Source organism: Notothenia rossii (genome assembly GCF_949606895.1).
Source record: "Notothenia rossii genome assembly, contig: scaffold_551, whole genome shotgun sequence".
Classification (NCBI taxonomy): Eukaryota; Metazoa; Chordata; class Actinopteri; order Perciformes; family Nototheniidae; genus Notothenia; species Notothenia rossii.
The window spans coordinates 1-19092 of record NW_027640301.1 but is presented as its reverse complement, the minus strand read 5'-3'; the positions used below and the strand labels follow the sequence as shown (position 1 = coordinate 19092).

The window sequence follows — 19092 nt, the reverse complement described above, 5'->3', positions numbered from 1 at the left end:
AAATATCCCCAAAATGTTTGAACACCTTGCTTTGTGGAATAAAGAAAAGCAAAATGTGATAAACTGCAATGAAAAGAGATTTAGCACATAATATACATAAAACATGTGACCCCAATGAAGAGACAAAATACGTAAGCAGATTAAAACAGTCTCTTCTCCCTCCATACAAATATGATGTTACTTTCCTCTCATTAATAAATCATGTTACATCTTGTCGCCCTCGTTTTAGGCCGGAGAGGAACACAGTCAGATGGTGAAGTGTGAACTGTGCAACACCCTCACCCTGCAGTTCAACAACCACATAAAGCGGCGTCACCCGGGCTGCGGTCAGAGTGCGGCGCGTAAAGGATACGACAGCACCGGGGCCTACGTGGATGTCTGGTTCAAAGGGGAGTGCGGATCCAACTTCCCCTTCTACCTCCTCTGCAGCTCCTGCAGGGAGAAGTATCTGGCTGCAAACTTAAACGACCCAAATTCTAAATATGAAAGGTATAGTAATAATAAAGGAAAAATATGGATTCATACAACACATGGCAATCAATAAGGGGGCCACTAGACTGTTTATTGGTATCATGTTTGGTTGGTGACAGTAAGCTGCTTGTATAGCCTGTTATTTATTGTTGTTGTCTTCCTTCAGGATTAAAGGTCTGACATCAGATTTGATTGGGCAAATGGACAGCACTTCAGATGGTACGAGAGGCACTTTCACTCTGAAATGACAGTTGTACAACAGAAAAAAATGTAATTTGATCAAATGGCTGGTGCTTCTGTCTGAACAGATGATTGGGAAATGAGCCACCAAGACGAGTGTGACCCAGACAAGCTGACGGGACTGGAGGACTTTGGGCTTCTGCTGCGTCCCCTGGGACTGACAGAGAAGAAGCTGGTACCAGACCCCATTACCTTCACTGAGCCGGATCCACTCGGGGCCCTCGTGTACAGCTCAACTGACCCTACAAAAGCCGGAGCTCCGAAAGGTATAATGTTTTGGTATAGGAAGTCTTGAAGTTTTGCCAAAATAACCCTTACAAGCCGATCAGGTCTATGCAAACGAGAGTGCAAGTTGATCGTTTTTTATGTAAAAAATGTATGTTATTTTGATTATTAGAGAGAAATTGTGTCTAAAGAACAGAATGAGTAATATGATGGAAACAAATTATTTTCTGCAACACAAAGTTCAAAATATTGAAACAAATCCACACTTTTAGAGCACTAGACATTGTCTCTGCATGATTTTCCAGTCATGTTTTCTGCTTGTCTTACCATCCGTCTAGGACAGTGGGAGAAAAACAACCAGCCACAATTACAAATTCTGTTGTCAGCACACCTCTATGAAGTTGCTTACTGTATTCTTGTTTATGGGGCAGTGCATTTTTCGTCACTTTATCTCCCGTGAAAGATGTATCCCCACTTGTAACACACACCCACATTCCCTCTGTGCTTGTTGCTAGCAGGAGAATCCAACCACAGCCAAACTCACTGCTGCGTAGTGACTCACCACACGTTTATCATAGCTGGGCCTCAAAAGTAAACATGGTGTTCTTGAAGTTGATCCAGTATTTTGACTTTTTTGCATGCCCACACAAGATGGTGTGTAAAACTGTGAGTTAAGCAACATGTATCAGGGATGTGTCCACTGATTCATGTTTTGATCATGTGTTTTTCCTCACCAGGGAATGCCCTTGTTGAACAGAAGACCTCTCTGAGCCTCGGGCAGCAGGCAGTGTCTCTGAGGGACTCTCATGATAGACTAAAAGCTTTAAGAAGAGTCACATCCACAGCCCAGATTCTGCTAGCTTACAGCATGGTGATGAGAGCACTGTCTCAGACTGCTTCAAGGTATGTTTCAACAAGAATATACAGCATTTATGACGTTCTTTGTTGAGCTGTGAGTTCTAGAGTCTTCTTTTCTTCCTCTCCAGTGCGTCAGTGTGCAGCCATTCTAACGGACTGGAGTCCCTGGGTCTGGCAGATATCCGGATCCTGGTGCGTTTGATGACTCTGGCAGCAGGGGGCCGGGCTCACACCTGTGTGGACAGACAGTCAGGTGTGAAGGGGCCGGCGACCGAGCGCAACAACTCCACCTGCCTCAGCTTCCTAACCTCCGCCATCGGCAGTGTGGTGTCCCACAGCCCCACTGCTTACAGGCAGCTGGTGGAGATATGCACTCAGGTCAGTTAATCAATTAATTCAAAAAACAGCATATTACAATAACTGCACTATGTCTGGGATATGTGAAATGCTCTCTAAAATAAACATCACAATATACTATATGATCATATCAATTATATTTGACGAAGTGACACATTTGTCTAAAACGATATCATGTTTTAGTTCATCAATTAAACTTCCTTTTTTCTACTGGATAACTTTTATATAATAGTCTAAATATAATTACAGTTTTCACTATAATACTGTTGACTTCTGGGCTGGACCCTTTTGTTTATTGAAAATCTGCTTGGATATATTTATTGAAACTTTTATAGGAGTAACATTAGGTCAGTAAACTACCGTAATCACAATCTGAATAAATAATATATTTGTTAAATTATTAATTTCTTCCAAATTTAAATGGTAAAAATATCATCCCTGATAACATAATATATCCTGTGTGGTATAGGATTTTTTTTAACAATTCAATTTGCTTACAAACGGAACATTTTTGTGTACATTTTTAAATGTTCCTGCCTGTAGGAACTAATGGCAGCGGCTACAGGGGTGAACATCGGGGCCATCAGCGACCCGCAGCAGAGGAGCTGTCTGAGCACCTGCCTGACAGTTGCATCGCAGGCCTCCCAGCCGCAGAAGGACTACATCGAGCAGACGCCCCCCACGTTCCTGGTCACACAAAACCTGGTGTCCCTGCTCACTGAAAAGGGCGTTCACTGCCACAGCTCAGATAAGACAGAACATGAGGCTAATGGTGAGAGAAAGTGAACATTTCTTTATTTCAGTGTGTAATGTCAAATGATCATATAATCATTTAAAACATATAGTCTTATACTCTGATTGCCTTTTAAACTGTTAAATTGTATTTTTAGTCTTGTATGTGTTTAACAGAGACATATGTAAAGGATTTACATTTCAGGAGGGCAAAAGGAAGTGTAGGGGTTTTATGGTTTAATGATGGGGTGTAGGACAAGTGGGCTGTTTCCTTTCATGAATATATACTTGAAGTGGGACTGCTACCTGTGTTCGGGGTGCAGAACTTATTTTTCCTCTAAGGATGAAGTTGCTCTGTTCCTGCATTTGAGATCGATTTCACTTGTATATTGACTTTCTTTATTACTTCATGAAATATAACAAAAGACAAACTTTGTCCATTAATCATGTATCAGTTTCACTTAAGAATTTCCTCCACACAGTGTTAGAAACTTGTGATATTGTTATTTCATGGTAGCTCTGCTCTGCGTAGGTGGCCTAGATACAGGGAGCCAAGGGGTGTCTTCTTCGTCCTTGCCTCCTTCCCCTTTACCCCTCCTGACCAGAGTGGGCCCTCTGGAGCTGGCTAATGCGCTGGCAGCCTGTGTCCTCTCTGCGCGGCTGACCAGTAAACACCGCCAGTGGGCCGCGCAGCAGCTGGTGCAGGCTCTGGCCGCCACAGGCAGGGACGGTCCTAATCGGACACAAACATACAGCGACCTGGCTGGTGACTTACGCAAAAGTCCTCTCAAGAGGCTTGAAGGACATTACAACAAGGTGAGGGACGCTATAAAATCTGCTTCATTCGATTATTCAAAAACGGGATATGTAATGTTTTTGTTTATACATTTTGTATTGACCCACGCTGTTGCCTTTGGATGAGATACAGATTAGAAAAATCAAATGCAAAGCCCATCCTCCATCCACGTAAACAATGTAAAAGGTTATACAGTATATACTCAAAAAGAGCAATCCAATAATTTGCATTAAAGCTGGACAGAATGAAGAATTTTATCATAGCTTCCCCATTGATGTGCAGAGCATTAAGTGGGAGGGGCTTGAGGATTAAGGTCCTTAAAACATCTACCAAGGCAGGGATCTTTCTCTCAGTTATAGTCTTTTAGAAACAAAGAAGTATCCCTGGACCTGGGGAGAACGTGGCACATTTCAGTACTGTTTATTTTCAGAACCTATCATGTGAGCAGAATTGAAAAGAAGCTTTCCATTATGTCTGTTCCTCTCAGGTGACCAGCTGTTCCTGGAACAGTGACCAGAGCTTGCTGGCTACCTGCTCTCAGGACAAGGTGGTGCAGCTGTGGAGCCTGAGCCAGAGCACTGTGGAGCTGCAGACCACCTTCTCCTGCATCACCAGGTGCTGTGTGCTGTTTCTGTAATGTTTTTGGATAGAGTTTCAGTCTTGTTTTAAAGGAATATCCATATTAACTTATTATTATTAGGCACTTTCAAATGAAATGTACTGTTATTATTGGGTTTCATGCTTAGCTATAGTTTATATCTGAAAATATACACTTTGATGGATGTTTTTTTCATTTTAGCAACGCATACAACCAAATTCACATTTTTTTTCTTTTTTAGCTGTATCTTTAATTTCTACAGATAATTAAACTACATTATTATAAAACATTTAGATTTACACACTGAAAACCAATGAGGAGTGTATTTAATAACACAGATTGAACTGATGGTTAACAGCTACACAAGTAGAGTGTGTCAACATCTGTAAAAGATTTAGCTTCAGATTGGAAATGGGTTTCAATTAGAGAATTTCATTTTAGGTCAAATATTTCCAAAAGAACTGACGCTGTACCATCTTTCTGGTTGAAACTTAAACAGGTCCATTTACTAATACAAAAAACTATTTACCTAGGAAGATATTACAGAAAATGTGCATCCTATCAAAGAACTTGGGTTACTTATAGTTCTAAATATTTTTTCCTGTGACTTTCTTTCTCCAGTAAGGCGGACAGATCGAGCAGTGAGAGGGCCGCTAGATGTAGTCTCATGTCTCCTGTGTACTGGAGCACAGGGGGGAACTTTCTGGCCGCCCCAGAGAATAAACACATCAACATCATGAACATAAGAGGTACATCTGTTTTTGGTTGCTTTTGTATAGCCTTGAATTTCTGCCTCCCTCATCACTAATAGTACAAATTTACAAATGTCATTTTTCTGTTACATTACAGGATCCCACTGTCATGTGGAGGCTCAGATGTCCCGGATCACAGTGCTCTGCTGGGCCCAGGCCTTCAGCTTGTGGGTTCTGGAGCAGCCGGCAGCCTGTAAGAACAGACCTGCTGAGAGCCTGCTGGTGGGCCGTCTGGATGGTTCCCTCTGCTGGCTGCAGGTCACAATGCAGCAGCTAGACCTCAATGTAAAAAGCACTGAACTCACCCACTGCCACATGAAAGAGGGTGAGGAGACTACTACAATGCACACACTGTTATGACTTAAAGAAATTAGAGAATTTTTACCACTCTCATGTCCATACAGTAAATATGAAGCTAAGGCCAACTGATGATTAGCTCAGTTTAGCACACAATCTGAATTCAAATGTGAAAAGGGGAAACTACTAGCAAGTCTTGTGCTTTCTCACTAACAATAATATTTGCACAAACAGAAATGTACAAAACTCATGTTGCTGGTTTACCAGATTTACATTCAACTATTTATTCTTTCTTGAGACTTTTTTTCCCCTTAGATTTCTTTGGGGGGATTTTGGCAGAGCAAACTGTTCCCCTCTGCTTTCACTGTCTTTGTCAGTATGCTCAATTAAGCTGTCTACCTGCTTGTTGTAAATCAATATCTAGTGTAAAGACAAGAGAGTGGTATTGATCTTTTCATCCAACTTGGCAAAAAGTGAACAAGTGTATTTTTTCAGAAAGTCAAACAAATTAAATTAAAGGGATTGATCTTGTGCTCTAATCTCTCTTAGCTCCCCAGTGTGTGGCCTGGCACAGCGAGGACAAGCCTTTTGCAGTGGGCTACCCCAGTGGAAAGATCCTTTTGGCCACAACTGAGGTGTATGAGAACGAGCAGCCTGTGGTACTCTCAGTCTTCCAGGTTTGTTTGCACAAGTCGTAGTCAATTGTCAATTGACAGTCAAGACATTTTCCACTAATTGACCTCTCATTACCTCTCTCCAACTTACAGGACGGTATAAGCTCTCTAAAATGGGACCCCACAGGACACTTGCTGCTCTGTTTGGGGAGGTCAGAGGTAGTGAAGATATTGGGATGCTCCGGGGGCTCCTGGGTAACCCTCCACTCCCTCACTCACAGCAGCACCGTTAACATCGCAGAGTGGTGCCCAGTCGCTGGCAGAGCCCCTGACCCCAGACTCATGGTGGCTGCGTGAGTTTAAATAACCACTATTCTCTGAACAATTGAAATGGTAACAATGCGGAAGTACAAATAAATATAATTAATACGTGAAAATGTAATTGTAGGATGATTATAATCCAACATGAATGAAGGAACTGGCAATGTATTCATGTATCCTTGCTGCATATTCTTATTTATCTCTCCATATCTCTTCAGAGGCTGTCAGAATGGCTCTGTGCATGTCTGGACTCTGCCACAGGGGGGCACTTGTGTATCTTTGCCCAACATATTGAACAGCTCCCAGGGCCAGGAGAAAAGCACCGGGTCAGAAAAGGTCAGTTTGCATCTGCTGCTGAAGCTCCTTCTTGCAGCCCTTGTTTTACAAAAGAATCCTTACATTTCTGTTGTCAAATTAGTTTCAGCATTGTATGGCCAGTTTGTCTGGATTTAGCTTTTGTGGCTCTGATTTAGCTCATGACATCATCCAGTTCTGTTTCTTCTTACAGCAGGAGAGTGCAAAGAGTGTGTTCGTGCTGCATGGCCACATCACAGCAGTGAAGTCCCTTTCATTTTGCTCAAGTGGACTGGCTCTGGTTTCTGGAGGCATAGGGGGACTGCTTAACATCTGGTCTTTACAGGTCAGAAAACAACATATACCTTACCACCTGCTCTACTTGAAGCCAGTGCAAATGTCACTTAGATTTGCCGACAATTAAACTTTTGTTTCATACTTTTTTTTTTTAAGAGATCTAATTTAGAGTTTTAACCCTTTTGCTTCTCTTTGCATCTTGCAGGATGGTTCAGTCTTGCAGACGGTTACAGGTCTGGGTTCAGTAGTCAGTACTACCTGGATACCAAACTTGGGTGTGGCTGCTTGCTTTGGGAGGTCAAAGGTAATTTGAATCACTCATAACATCATTTCAAAGGCTTCTTTCATGTTTCTATGCTAATATAAGCTAACTGTCTCATGGTTTTACCTTCATATTTAACATGGTATCGCTCTTCTCATCTAACTTCCCCAAATGTTGAACCTCTCCTTTAGGAGAGACAGAATGTCACAGTACACACAGTATTAAATACTAATTCCAAGTTGTATTTCATAAGAGCAGATAAAAAAAAGTACCCACATTTTGCTAGATAAAACAATTTGACTTGCTTGTATTGCCTTACAGTTCGGTTGTCATTGTCTATTTTCCAGGATGTGTTGCTGATCTGCTGCACCCCTGACTGGATCAGTCAGAATCACGTGCTAGCTTCCTGTCGTATGGTCCTCAGAAGCCAGAACGTCCTGGGTCTAAATCGGGCCCCTTGTTTCGCCGTCTTCCTGGAGAGGCTGCCCTTGCTGTTGCAGGCACAGTACAATTATGAGAAGGTCATTACTGAAACTGCACTTCAAAGTTTCATTATTCGTTGTTTTGTGGGCCTGAGCCGAAAATAATGTCCTCTCTTAATGCAGACGCATGTGGCGGCGGGTGATCAGCTCGTCCACAGTGCCTTCCTGCAGAGCCTGGCCTCCCTGACGGTGGGATTGTCTTTAGAGAAACATCTGTGCCGGTACCCTTGCCCTCCACACCACAGCAGTCCTGATGCCCACTCCTGCCCATCGGAGTGGAGCTGGCTCGCCACTTACGCCACTACTGTCCGCAGCGCTGAGGCGATTGCCAGCGGAACAGCCTTCCCAGAATCCTTCAGTCTTTCAGAGGTGCAGGAGGTGGATGCCACTGAGATCACCACGGCACTAGTAAGTAGTGACAATTGTCTTTGTGCTGTTGTTATGTCAGCCAGGTTTAGGTATGTGGGGGGATTTGTGCCCATTTATGATTGTATCCTCAATATGGGATTAACAATTACAAAAAAAAAACCTTGTTATATTCACTTTTCTTTGAATGTCATTGCATGTTGACTTCCCTCTGCTCTTAACCAGCTGCTTTTGGGCTACCAGCCAAAACCGAGAAACAAAGGCACCTTCTTTAATCTGCTTCGCTAAAAAACAAGCATTACCTGGTTCCGTTGCAGGCCGCATTTTGGCCTTTGTTGCGGCTTAAAACTGGATTGAATTTCATCGCTGCTATGTGATGATCCATTTCATTTGGGCATGATAAGAGATGAATAAGTCCCAGTTTTGTTATCTTTGCAACCACCTTGACTCGAAATACTCCGCAAGGGACAAGTAAGTGAGATTGTTCTTCTCCTCCTTGTGTTTGGAATTTGTAGTTTTATGAAAGGTTTGATGTGTTGCAGGAATCTAAATTAGCCACATTAAACACACGTTTCAAATATTGTAGGCATGTATTGAGAGGCTTCTCTATCTTTTAGGACAATAGTAAGTGGAGCTTCAGGATGGATGAACAGCTGATGTCATGGGCCACCACCAGACCAGAGGTAACAGCCAAGCCATCTAGAAAAAAAAACAAAATGATGATAAAATGTCTCTTTAATTCGCCGTCTGTGTACACAATGAGATTTTCTTCGAGCTGCAGAGTGTAATACTGTTTGTGTTTCTCAGGATTGGCAGCTGGGGGGGAAGAGTGAGGTGTACTTGTGGGGGAACGGACGTTACGGACAGCTGGCAGGAATCGGAACCAACCTGATGATGCCCACTCTAGCTCCCTCTCTTCTACAGACACAACAGGTAACAACTTTTTCACCCAGGACACTGACTCTGCCCTTCATTCTACAGTCGTCTCGATTTTCTCTCCCTTGGGTGTTTTTTCATCGTCCTTCAGGTCGTGTGTGGGCAGAACTGTTCCTTCCTGGTACAGTCCAATGGGACGGTCCTGGCTGTAGGAGAAGGACAATATGGCAGACTGGGCCAGGGGAATTCTGATGACCTCTACATCCCCACTATCATCTCTGCTTTCCAAGGTACAAGTCAGGGTTGTTCTACTTTTGGATAGTGTCATTCTTGCCTCCAACAATGTTGATTAACCACAACAGAAAGTTAGCTTCCACTTTCCTCATTTATTGTGTGTAGTTGAGCTTTACTGACTTTTGCTCTGTGTGCAGGGTATGTGGTGACTCAGCTGGTGACGTCCTGTGGATCTGACGGACACTCCATGGCCCTGACTGAGACCGGGGAGGTGTTCAGTTGGGGGGATGGAGATTTTGGGAAACTGGGCCACGGTAACAGTGAAAGGCAGAGGAGACCCAAACAGATAGAGGCCTTACAAGGAGAAGAGGTCGTTCAGGTAAAGATCAAATGCTCCGTACTCTTCTATGGTACAGGCCAAAGTTCTAAATAAGCAAGTGATAAATGAATTCAACTGGCTTCACTTTCCCTTCCCAGCTTGCTTGTGGTTTCCGGCACTCGGCCGTGGTAACAGCAGATGGGAAACTGTTCACCTTCGGCAGCGGTGAATCTGGTCGTCTGGGTCAAAGGTCAACATCCAACAAGATGCTGCCTGAGAGGGTGGCTGCGCTTGAGGGATATCACGTGGGACAGGTAAGAAATGAACTGTGTGCGTTTAAATGTAACTCCTTTGGTGACACAGTATGCACAGTGAAATGTACGTACATATTAAAATATAACTCGACAAACTATCTTGGTTCACTTTCCAAGGTGTCATGTGGTCTTAAGCACACATTGGTGCTGTCCCTTGATGGCATGGTTGTGTGGGCGTTTGGAGATGGGGATTACGGCAAACTGGGAACAGGTTCCTCTACAGCCAAATACTACCCTCAGGTGAGTGACAACAGTGACACAGCGCTAAAATGAAAGAATCTTCAAAAGGCAAAACACTGGGCATATATGTTATGTTCCCGGTTATGGGGAATACCAAAATCAAGCTTAATATTCTCTCTTTTGTATCCATTGGTATCTATTGACTTATTTTAACACAAATTCAGTGCTTTCATGTATTTTAGATGAATGTTTTTTGCTGTTGCTTTTTTCAGAAAGTGGAGCAGCTGTGCAACAAGGGGATTAAGAAGGTCTGTTGTGGAACGCAGTTCTCTGTGGCGTTGGCCTGTGATGGACATGTTTACACATTTGGACAAGGTATGTTTTATTGTGAACATATTGTTATTGTACTGTCTCTGTTTACTTTTGTCTTAATGATTGAAAAGTTTCAAATATAAGTAGTTGGTTATTGTATGAGTATCTAATAGAAACAGCATACTACAACTGCTGTCATTAAACATGAATTTACTAGAGTTGGAAAAAATATATTGTTTTTAAGTTGACATGGTGGGGTACATGTACCTGGTTATTTCCATGTCTATTCTACTTTATGCTTCCACTTCTACACTTCTGACCTCACTACATTTATTTGATAACCGTATTTGCAAATATATAATTGAGACACAACTAATAAACTATGATATATTGATGCCCATGCCTAACAACGCTTCCCTCTGTTCCTCTCTTAGAGCGTCTGATCGGCCTACCAGACTCCATGCTGAAGAATAAATCCTGCCCCCAGGTGGTGCCGTCTCTGGAGGGACTGTTTATTGAAGACATTGCTGTGGGCTGTGAACATGTGCTCGCCCTCTCCTCCACTGGAGACATCTACGCCTGGGGCTGCAACAGTGAGGGACAGGTATGCAACCAACATCCTCTATTAAAAACGTTACCCTTCAACCATCTGAAGATTGATCATCAGAAGCACTGTTATAGCCTTATGTGTGTGTTCCAGCTTGGCCTTGGACACTCCAACCTGGTGAAGGAGCCCACGTTCATAACGAGCCTCCAGGGGAAAAACATAAGACAGATCTCTGCCGGCCGCTGCCATAGTGCAGCATGGACCACCCCCTCTACCTCGCTGAAAAACTCAGGTACCGCTCTGTCCTACAGTAACTATAAATACACTTCTATCATGGCAGCTGTGATCTAAGGGGAATACACCCGGGACTTAATTTGTCACCTTAATCTCCAGGTACCTCTGGAAGTTTCCAGCTAGGCCTTCCCCAGTCAGTCCCCCCCCAGTACAACACGCTCAAAGACTGCAGCCCTCATGTCCTCAGCATGCGCCTCAGGGTACTCTACCACTTTTCTGACCTCATGTACAAGTCCTGGAGGCTGCTCAACCTGGACACCAAAAAGCCGGTAAACATGGATAAACTTTTAATATTGCTTTTAATCTTGCAGATGCCGCTTGTTTGTCTTTTTTGCACCCGGCCGTCCTTCTGCCATTGTAATGCCTCTTTCACTTTGCCCTCCTTTAATCCCTGTCCTTCACTCTATCCAGGTGTCCACATCACGCTATAGTTCAGGGACGACAGCCATCATTAGAGGTGAACTCAGAGGTCTTCTATCACCCAAGGTCAACACTTTGCCTCTAGTACGCTCCATTGGCAGGACAATGACCCAGGGCAAAACGTATGGGCCACAGATCACTGTAAAACGGATTTCCACAAGGTAAGGATGAGCATGATATTCAGACAGTTGGTACTGTAGAATCGGAATGTCTCAACAACAAAAAATGGCGAAAGAAAAAAAAAGAATCTGGCTGTTTTCAACTGGCGGGACATATTTTCCATGGTTTTTTTAATCTTTGATCCTTGATCTCATCCCTCACACTCCCACAGAGGGCGTTCGAGCAAGCCCATCTTTGTGCAGATCGCAAAGCAAGTGGTGAGTCTGAATCCCCTGGAGCTGCGGCTGCCGTCACGAGCCTGGAAGGTCAAACTTGTCGGAGAGGGAGCGGACGATGCCGGAGGAGTGTTTGATGACACCATCACTGAGATGTGCCAGGTAGGAAGAAAACACACACACAAGGTCTGAACAGAGATGAAACAGCCTGGATTATTCTGTGCTTTTTTGTAAATTGACAAAAACAATGTGTTTTCACCAGGAGTTGCAGTCTGGTGTGGTGGATCTTCTGATTCGTACTCCCAACAGCTTTGCTGATGTGGGCAGTAACACAGACAGGTAACGTTGTCTTTTGGTAGTCACAAACACACACATTTTCAAAAACAAACCTAACTTCTGTTATTGGCTGTGAACCCCCACAGATTCTTCTTGAACCCAGCCGCTCTCTCAGAGGATCACATAGTCCAGTTTCGCTTCCTTGGAATCCTCATGGCTGTAGCCATCCGCACCAAGAAACCTCTGGACTTGCATCTGGCTCCTTGGGTGTGGAAACAGCTCTGCTCCATGCCATTAGGAGGGGGGGACCTGGAGGAGGTGGATCTGCTCACATACCGCACCCTCCAAGGCATCCTTCACCTGGAAAACAGTGGAATCACTGAGGATAACTTCCATGTGGTGAGATGTTAAACAAATCGTCTTGTTGCAGAGAACCTTTTCAATTTATTTTTCCTAAAGCCCTTCTTCTATACTAACCTTTATTCACCCTTGCCATTTTTACCTCTAAAGATGATCCCACTGGACACATTTATGGCCCACAGTGCAGATGGAAGGCTGGTACCTGTAGTTCCTGGAGGTCAAAACATCTCCCTGACCTTCTCCAACCGGACTGAATATGTTGAGAAAGCAATGGACTACAGGCTGCATGAGATGGATTCACAGGTATAAAGACTTGAAATGTTGGATAATATTGTAAATGTATTGAACAGACGTGTTAACAGACAAAAAACACACTTTTCAGTGCTTGTGCACACACATTTGGGTATATGGAGTGCCTACAAATTCACAAACTGAAAGGCAACCCAGTCAGTTATTTTTTTGTGGGCTGCATGAACAGAATATCCCTCTACAATTTGAGTATGTTCACAAACTACTTGATTACTACCGCTGCAAAGGGGCACCATCATTGTTGGAAGAGGGGCTTAAAGAGACAAGCTAAAACAGAGCATGTCAGACACAGGGTGAATCGATAAATTCAGACAGTTTGAGAAAAAAACGATATAATACTGTGCAATAAAAACTTTGGTGGGCATTTCCCTCCACTGTATCTGAAACTCATCCATTTTAAACACCCAGCGTGGCCACCAGTTTCCATTAGTGCTCACTACACAGGCTGTTTGTTGTGCTGCTGTTGTTCCCTTTATCTGGCCTCAGAAGTATCAAAGCGCTGTTGTTCTGTTGTTCTGTTGTCCAGGTGGCAGCAGTCAGAGAGGGCATGTCCACCATCATCCCCGTGCCCCTCCTCTCCCTGCTGACAGCTCAGCAGCTGGAGCAGCTGGTGTGTGGCCTGCCAGAGGTCTCAGTCGAGATGCTGAAGAAGCTGGTGCGTTACCGTGACATCACCGAGAGCCACCAGCTGATTGGCTGGTTTTGGCAGAGCTTGGAGGAGTTCACCAATGAGGAGCGAGTGCTTTTCCTACGTTTCGTCTCCGGCCGGTCCAGGCTGCCTTCCAACCCGGCTGATATCGCGCAGAAGTTCCAGATCATCAAGGTTGATAGGGTGAGGTCACAAAAAATAACCCTGAACATACATACATATACATGTTGTACTCACACTTTACCTGATTTTTATTGAAATTGAAATTGAAATTATAAAAACTGCAACTACTTTGCAACCTTGTGTATTGTAAGTATACAATATCCTATGTTATATTTCTTTTAGTAGTTGTTTTTGTCGATTACAGTGTATTTTAACTTGTTTTTTTATAATATAGATAGTGTATTAGTATAGATACTCTATACCACACATGTCAAACTTTTTTGAAGCTGTTGTTGGTCTGTGGAAAAATGTAATCATAAGAAATGACTCCAGAAAAGCTGCAGATAGAGCCATAAGAAATGAATGCAACTGATTATTTAATTTTTAATGTTGTTTTTATAGGCAATAATTTAAGCTTTGTTAGTTCCAGGTTTAATATGTGCAATAAGTTCATTTCAATAAGTTTTGCAATAAACATTGAACCAGTCCGGCCCTCGACTAGTACCGATTTTTTAATTTTGGCCCACTGTGTATTTGAGTTTGACACCATGCTCTATACACTGTTAATGGTAATTAATTTCAATTTTTGTTTACCCTGCAAAAAAATTCCAAATAGATATCAGTTTAAGATATCTAATAGGATAGATCAAACTCAAACTATGGACTGGTGAATATACAAATTGCAGGAAGTACAATGTTTGTTAAAGTCTAAATATGTGTTAAATTACCATTTTGAATAGAGTATTATCTGGCTGTACAAATATCCCGGCCCACAAAATCTATTTTAACAGAATGATCCCAGTAGATTTGTACAGATACTCTAAAATAAATAACATAATAATAATAATGCAATATGTCTCTATTATAAGCAGAATTATGAATCTAAAAGGATCAATTCCAAATTCTGTGAATGATCATGCAATTGCAAAGTCAGTAAAATCCTGAAGCCCTCAAAAAAACTATCACAAGGTAAAACATATTAAAGTACCAACAATATATATTGTTTCTCTTTTTATTTTCCTTCAGCCTGTCAACGGCCTCCCCACGGCGCAGACCTGCTTCTTCCTGTTCCGCCTCCCCCCGTACACCAGCCAGGCCATCCTCGCTGAGCGCCTGCGTTACTCCATCCACAACTGCCCCTCCATCGACATGGACAACTACATGCTGACCCACAACACTGACCCAGTGGACAGCTCTGACAACGAGGACTGAGCGACTAGATGGTGATGAATGTATCTTCTCCCATGCCATGCACATTATGCACTGAACACAGATTTTTATTCGCCAAAACCTGTAAGGTGGTGTACTGTTTATATGTTGGTTGACTTGAAGATATGTGTAGTTTTGGTTTTCCAACTGTGCAAGGTGTTGTAATTATTGCAGTGCTTACTCTGAATAAAAAACTACAGGGAAACAGAACAAGATTTTACAAAAGATATAGGTCAATAAGCCACAATAAAGGAGTTAATGTGCCTGTTTGTTTGTTTGAAAGTATGTAATAATTTATGACCTGTCTCACACCATATTATTGTAAAATAAAAGAGTGTTTAAATAAGGATTTGGTGTATTTTTTTTTCTGCATCACACAAGCACTCTGCATGAGTTTTCATTCTGAATATACATCACAAAATGTACATTCTTTCCGATTGTAAATCAAGGGGATTTTCTATAAAGGAAGTGAATGCAAAGGTACAGTAGTAGCATTAATTAAGAAAAAAGGAGCAAGAAGCTTTTCGCAATGAACACAGTTGCAGGGCACACTTAAACATGTTCAAAATGCTGTGACAGTGACACAATTGCGGTGGTAATGATTCTTGAAATGTGTCAAATATTATAATAATGTCAAATCAATGATAGGCAAAAAGCTAATGCTAGGTTAACAGCTGATATGATGGGCTTTCTGCAACAATATTTGAATCATGTCGATTTTTAAAAAAAGAAGCACAAAATGACTTTTCTTTCAACACTATTTCTTATAAAATATAATCCGGAAACCAGGAAAGCTTCATCTTGCCGCAGTTTTTTGAATTGTTCAGCATGCGTTGTTAAATTATGTTCCATTTTCGTGCAGTGTGTGTTAAGGCCAGAGTTAAATAAAAGTGTGGTTTGAGTGAGATGACCTCATTCATTGCTTTTCTTTACTATCCTACAATAAGGCAGTGGATGAATGTACACGTTTTAAAAGGCGTTTTTAAATGAGCTTTCTGCAATGTATTGTGGTGGAGCGTAGGAAAACAGCAATTAATGCACAAGCGTGACCAGATGGCAACGAAAGGATCATGAACCTGCTGCAATTTGATTGGCAATTAGCCAAGCACTGTTGTTACCACTTACTGTAGTTTCGGGAGTTGGAAGACTTGTCAACATGAACCATTTAGAATATCTTCCACATCAAATATTTAAAAGTCATTAACCTTTTGGGGCCCAAAAGTAGAGGCATATTATATTGAAAACATAAGCCATTGTAGTAACGTAAATAATTCAGCCGAATTAACGCTGTGTGGTATTTCGTGATAAATGGCTAGCTGCTAGCTTGTCAGAGAAGACGTATTTTTTGCTTTCTGCGTGTACGAAGGAATGCTGGCCTACCTGGTCAAAAACAAACTTTCAGGATATCAAACATCTTTCTGAGAGGAACATGAAACGTGAAAACAGCAGGACGACATCTAAGAATGGTGGGCTTGCTTGGCACAGCAAACCCAAAGTGACAGCGAACACAAAGAGGACATGGAAAGGAGAACAGGTAGGCCTACGTGCTCAAAGGTATTCTGTTGAGTGTGAAGTGCCCCATTACGTGAAGTTGTTTTACTTTCTGGTATTGCATCCGCCTACAAAGTTTTTTCCACACCTTATAGCCACTTTTAAACACATTGCACATAGCATACTGTTTCTCCAGTGGTTGCACTTTCTAGCTCCAATATAACCCATGTACTTTACATAGAGAATCAAAACATTGTATGACTATCATAGAAAGTATATCAAACTATATGAGTAACTTCCCTACCCAGCAGGGAAACACTTATTTCAAGGGAAACTTACAGAGCTGTGATAAATGATAAATTCAGTCAAATTTACCAAACCAAACTAGGCCAACTCTGATTATAAGGAGACAGCTGATGAAGTCGTTTGTGTATGAGGGAAACAAAGTATTTCTATGTATTGCTTTGTGGAAAAAGTATTCAAAAGTATACCAAACATTCATCATTCTGTTGGTGAAAACAAAACAAAATACAACATGGGATAAATCCCTTGTTCAATTTGTTGCAGAAAATGAAACAGCTCTTTTGTTTAGGAAATTGCTGATACCTATAGGCTACAAGTGCCAATACAGATTCATCACTGAAAGAATGAAAACGTTCATGCGCTCGTGGCTCTAGTCCTTTTCCATAACATATCCTGGAGAAAAAACTGTTGCAAGTTTGCCAGAAAATGGTGTGTATTTTCGTCTGTATTCATGTTGAAGAGGAAGCTTTTTTTGGATCCTGTTTTATTACATTTCCACTTGCCGAACAGCTTGTGATATAACACATAGAGCAACAATCCCCTTGTTACAAAAAGAGATCTTAATTCAATTCCTCTGGGTCTAATGTTGTCCTGAGTCAGCACAGCCGGTGCGTCTGCAGTGTGTCTGTGCTGAGGTACGTCTGCGGTGACCTTATTACCCATCTGCTTCCCTGGTGCCGAGTGGCCAGGAAGGCAGAATTCAACCTGCAGTCAGCAGCCCTGCAGCTGAGAGGAGGAGGAGGCGGGGGGGGGGCTTCTTCATGAGAGCCCTCGTCAAGTATAAATATAACTTCCATCTATCAACTAAATACATGTATCAAGGCCAAGGCAGGAAAAACCAATGTCAGTAATTTGTTTAAAATAGTTTAAACTCAATTAAACTAAATGGTTGGCAGGTGGGAAGTTTTATATTTGACATTAAATGATATTGCAAATGCACTTAGACACATTTTCTAAACCTTCCTATAAATGAGTAGCCCTCCCTTAATCAAACAAGTCCTTTCAAATTATTATTTTATTATGACTCATCAAATTCCAGCTGCTGCAAAACCTTTAGTATTTCTATAACTACAAGTAGCGGATCAACACTAAAGACTAGCTAAATGATATAGTGTATGTCTAGCTTAAGTTTTCATTATGAAAGTGCCAACACACCTGGTTTTGAATAAGTAATATTTATTATTCCCACAGGAGGGCACTGTGGTCGTTAGCCTTAGATTTACTGCTGCCCAAAGCATGTTCAACAGAGCATTGAGAATAAGCAGACACACACACACACACACACACACACACACACACACACACACACACACACACACACACACACACACACACACACACACACACACACACACACACACACACACACACACACACACACACACACACACACACACACACAGTATTAGTATAGCTGCTGATGCACATCACTGACAGCTAATCTCTCGCCCTGTTTCCCCATCAGCTTATTTGATCTGACAACGTACTGGATGACAAACAGTATGTGGTCATATTCCTCCAATTACACCTTTTTAAAACCTGAGTGCATTGAGGCATGTATCTCTTTGGACTGAGATGTTATGCCCAAACAGCTGTCCTTAGTTTGCGTCATAAACTTTCAAAAGAGATTGAAATGTTTTGCTGTCATCGCTCAAACTAGGCCACCTACTGTAGTTTGTTTACACTCGAGTGCCATTAACATTTTTGCTCAGTCTCAAAAACACACATGGGTATCTCCTAATTTATCACTCTTTTTTGATGCATTCATAAAAACTGTGAACCAGAGACTGCATGCTGATCCTTGACCTACATCTTAGGAAGCAATCCTTAGTTTAGGATGTCATGTTTGTTATAAAATGGGCTGCATGAATTACGGCAGCACTGTGAAGAGAGAGGGGGGGTGACATCATAATTTAGCACACTACATGGAAGCAATTCAGCATAAGTAGAGTGGCAGTGCAGCATGTATTAAGGGAAAGTGAGTGTGAGCTCTGCCTTACAGTAGTTACACTTGCATATGTTAAAATTCACTTGAATTAATGATCATGCCATTCATGAGTTGTCCTTCATTTTCCATTCAGATATCACATTCCTGAGCTCACAGTGCGCCAGACTGTTGTTAATTAAAGTTTAAAGAGGTCCAGTTCTAACATCTCCTCCAAGCTCAGGTCCTGACCTCATAATGTCTTAATTGTATAGCCTATACTCATTAATACATGAATACTTTTTAACATGCATCTCCATATCAATTACAATATGTAATGTCACACATTGCATTTGGTCAGAGGAATGGGCCTGCCAGTATTTTAGATGTTGTGTTGAATGGAGTGAGTTCCATTGCTATGCATATGTGTAGGTGTTTATTGGTGAAGCTGGAACATTACTGTGTTTTAATAATGTTCATAGCTGAGAAAGCTGACTCACAGCTGTTTCATCCAAATACGGTCAAGGTATGTAGCATTGCTCTGGTTGGACGATGGAAACACACATTCACACACTTTTTCTCCTGGTTTTACTTCTTTAACATTATGACATCACTT

The 19092-nt window shown here is 42.0% G+C and overlaps 1 protein-coding gene across 1 annotated transcript; it reads left to right on the top strand.

Moving 5' to 3' along the window:
* Nucleotides 1-229: 229 nt before the first annotated feature.
* On the top strand, nucleotides 230-15107 carry LOC307026827 (putative E3 ubiquitin-protein ligase HERC1; the record flags this gene model as incomplete). The annotated part of the gene is made up of 34 exons (XM_079694966.1): nucleotides 230-489; nucleotides 638-690; nucleotides 780-977; nucleotides 1674-1839; nucleotides 1923-2172; nucleotides 2695-2923; nucleotides 3416-3699; nucleotides 4167-4294; nucleotides 4899-5026; nucleotides 5127-5354; nucleotides 5876-6003; nucleotides 6094-6293; nucleotides 6480-6597; nucleotides 6770-6901; nucleotides 7058-7156; nucleotides 7462-7635; nucleotides 7720-8004; nucleotides 8580-8645; nucleotides 8770-8895; nucleotides 8990-9128; nucleotides 9270-9451; nucleotides 9550-9705; nucleotides 9823-9945; nucleotides 10158-10260; nucleotides 10632-10801; nucleotides 10898-11036; nucleotides 11138-11307; nucleotides 11450-11619; nucleotides 11790-11955; nucleotides 12056-12132; nucleotides 12216-12468; nucleotides 12580-12732; nucleotides 13265-13570; nucleotides 14576-15107. Coding segments are annotated over 34 exons (5745 nt in total), but the record flags the coding sequence as incomplete, so codon positions are not given.
* Between the last annotated feature and the right edge of the window lie 3985 nt (nucleotides 15108-19092).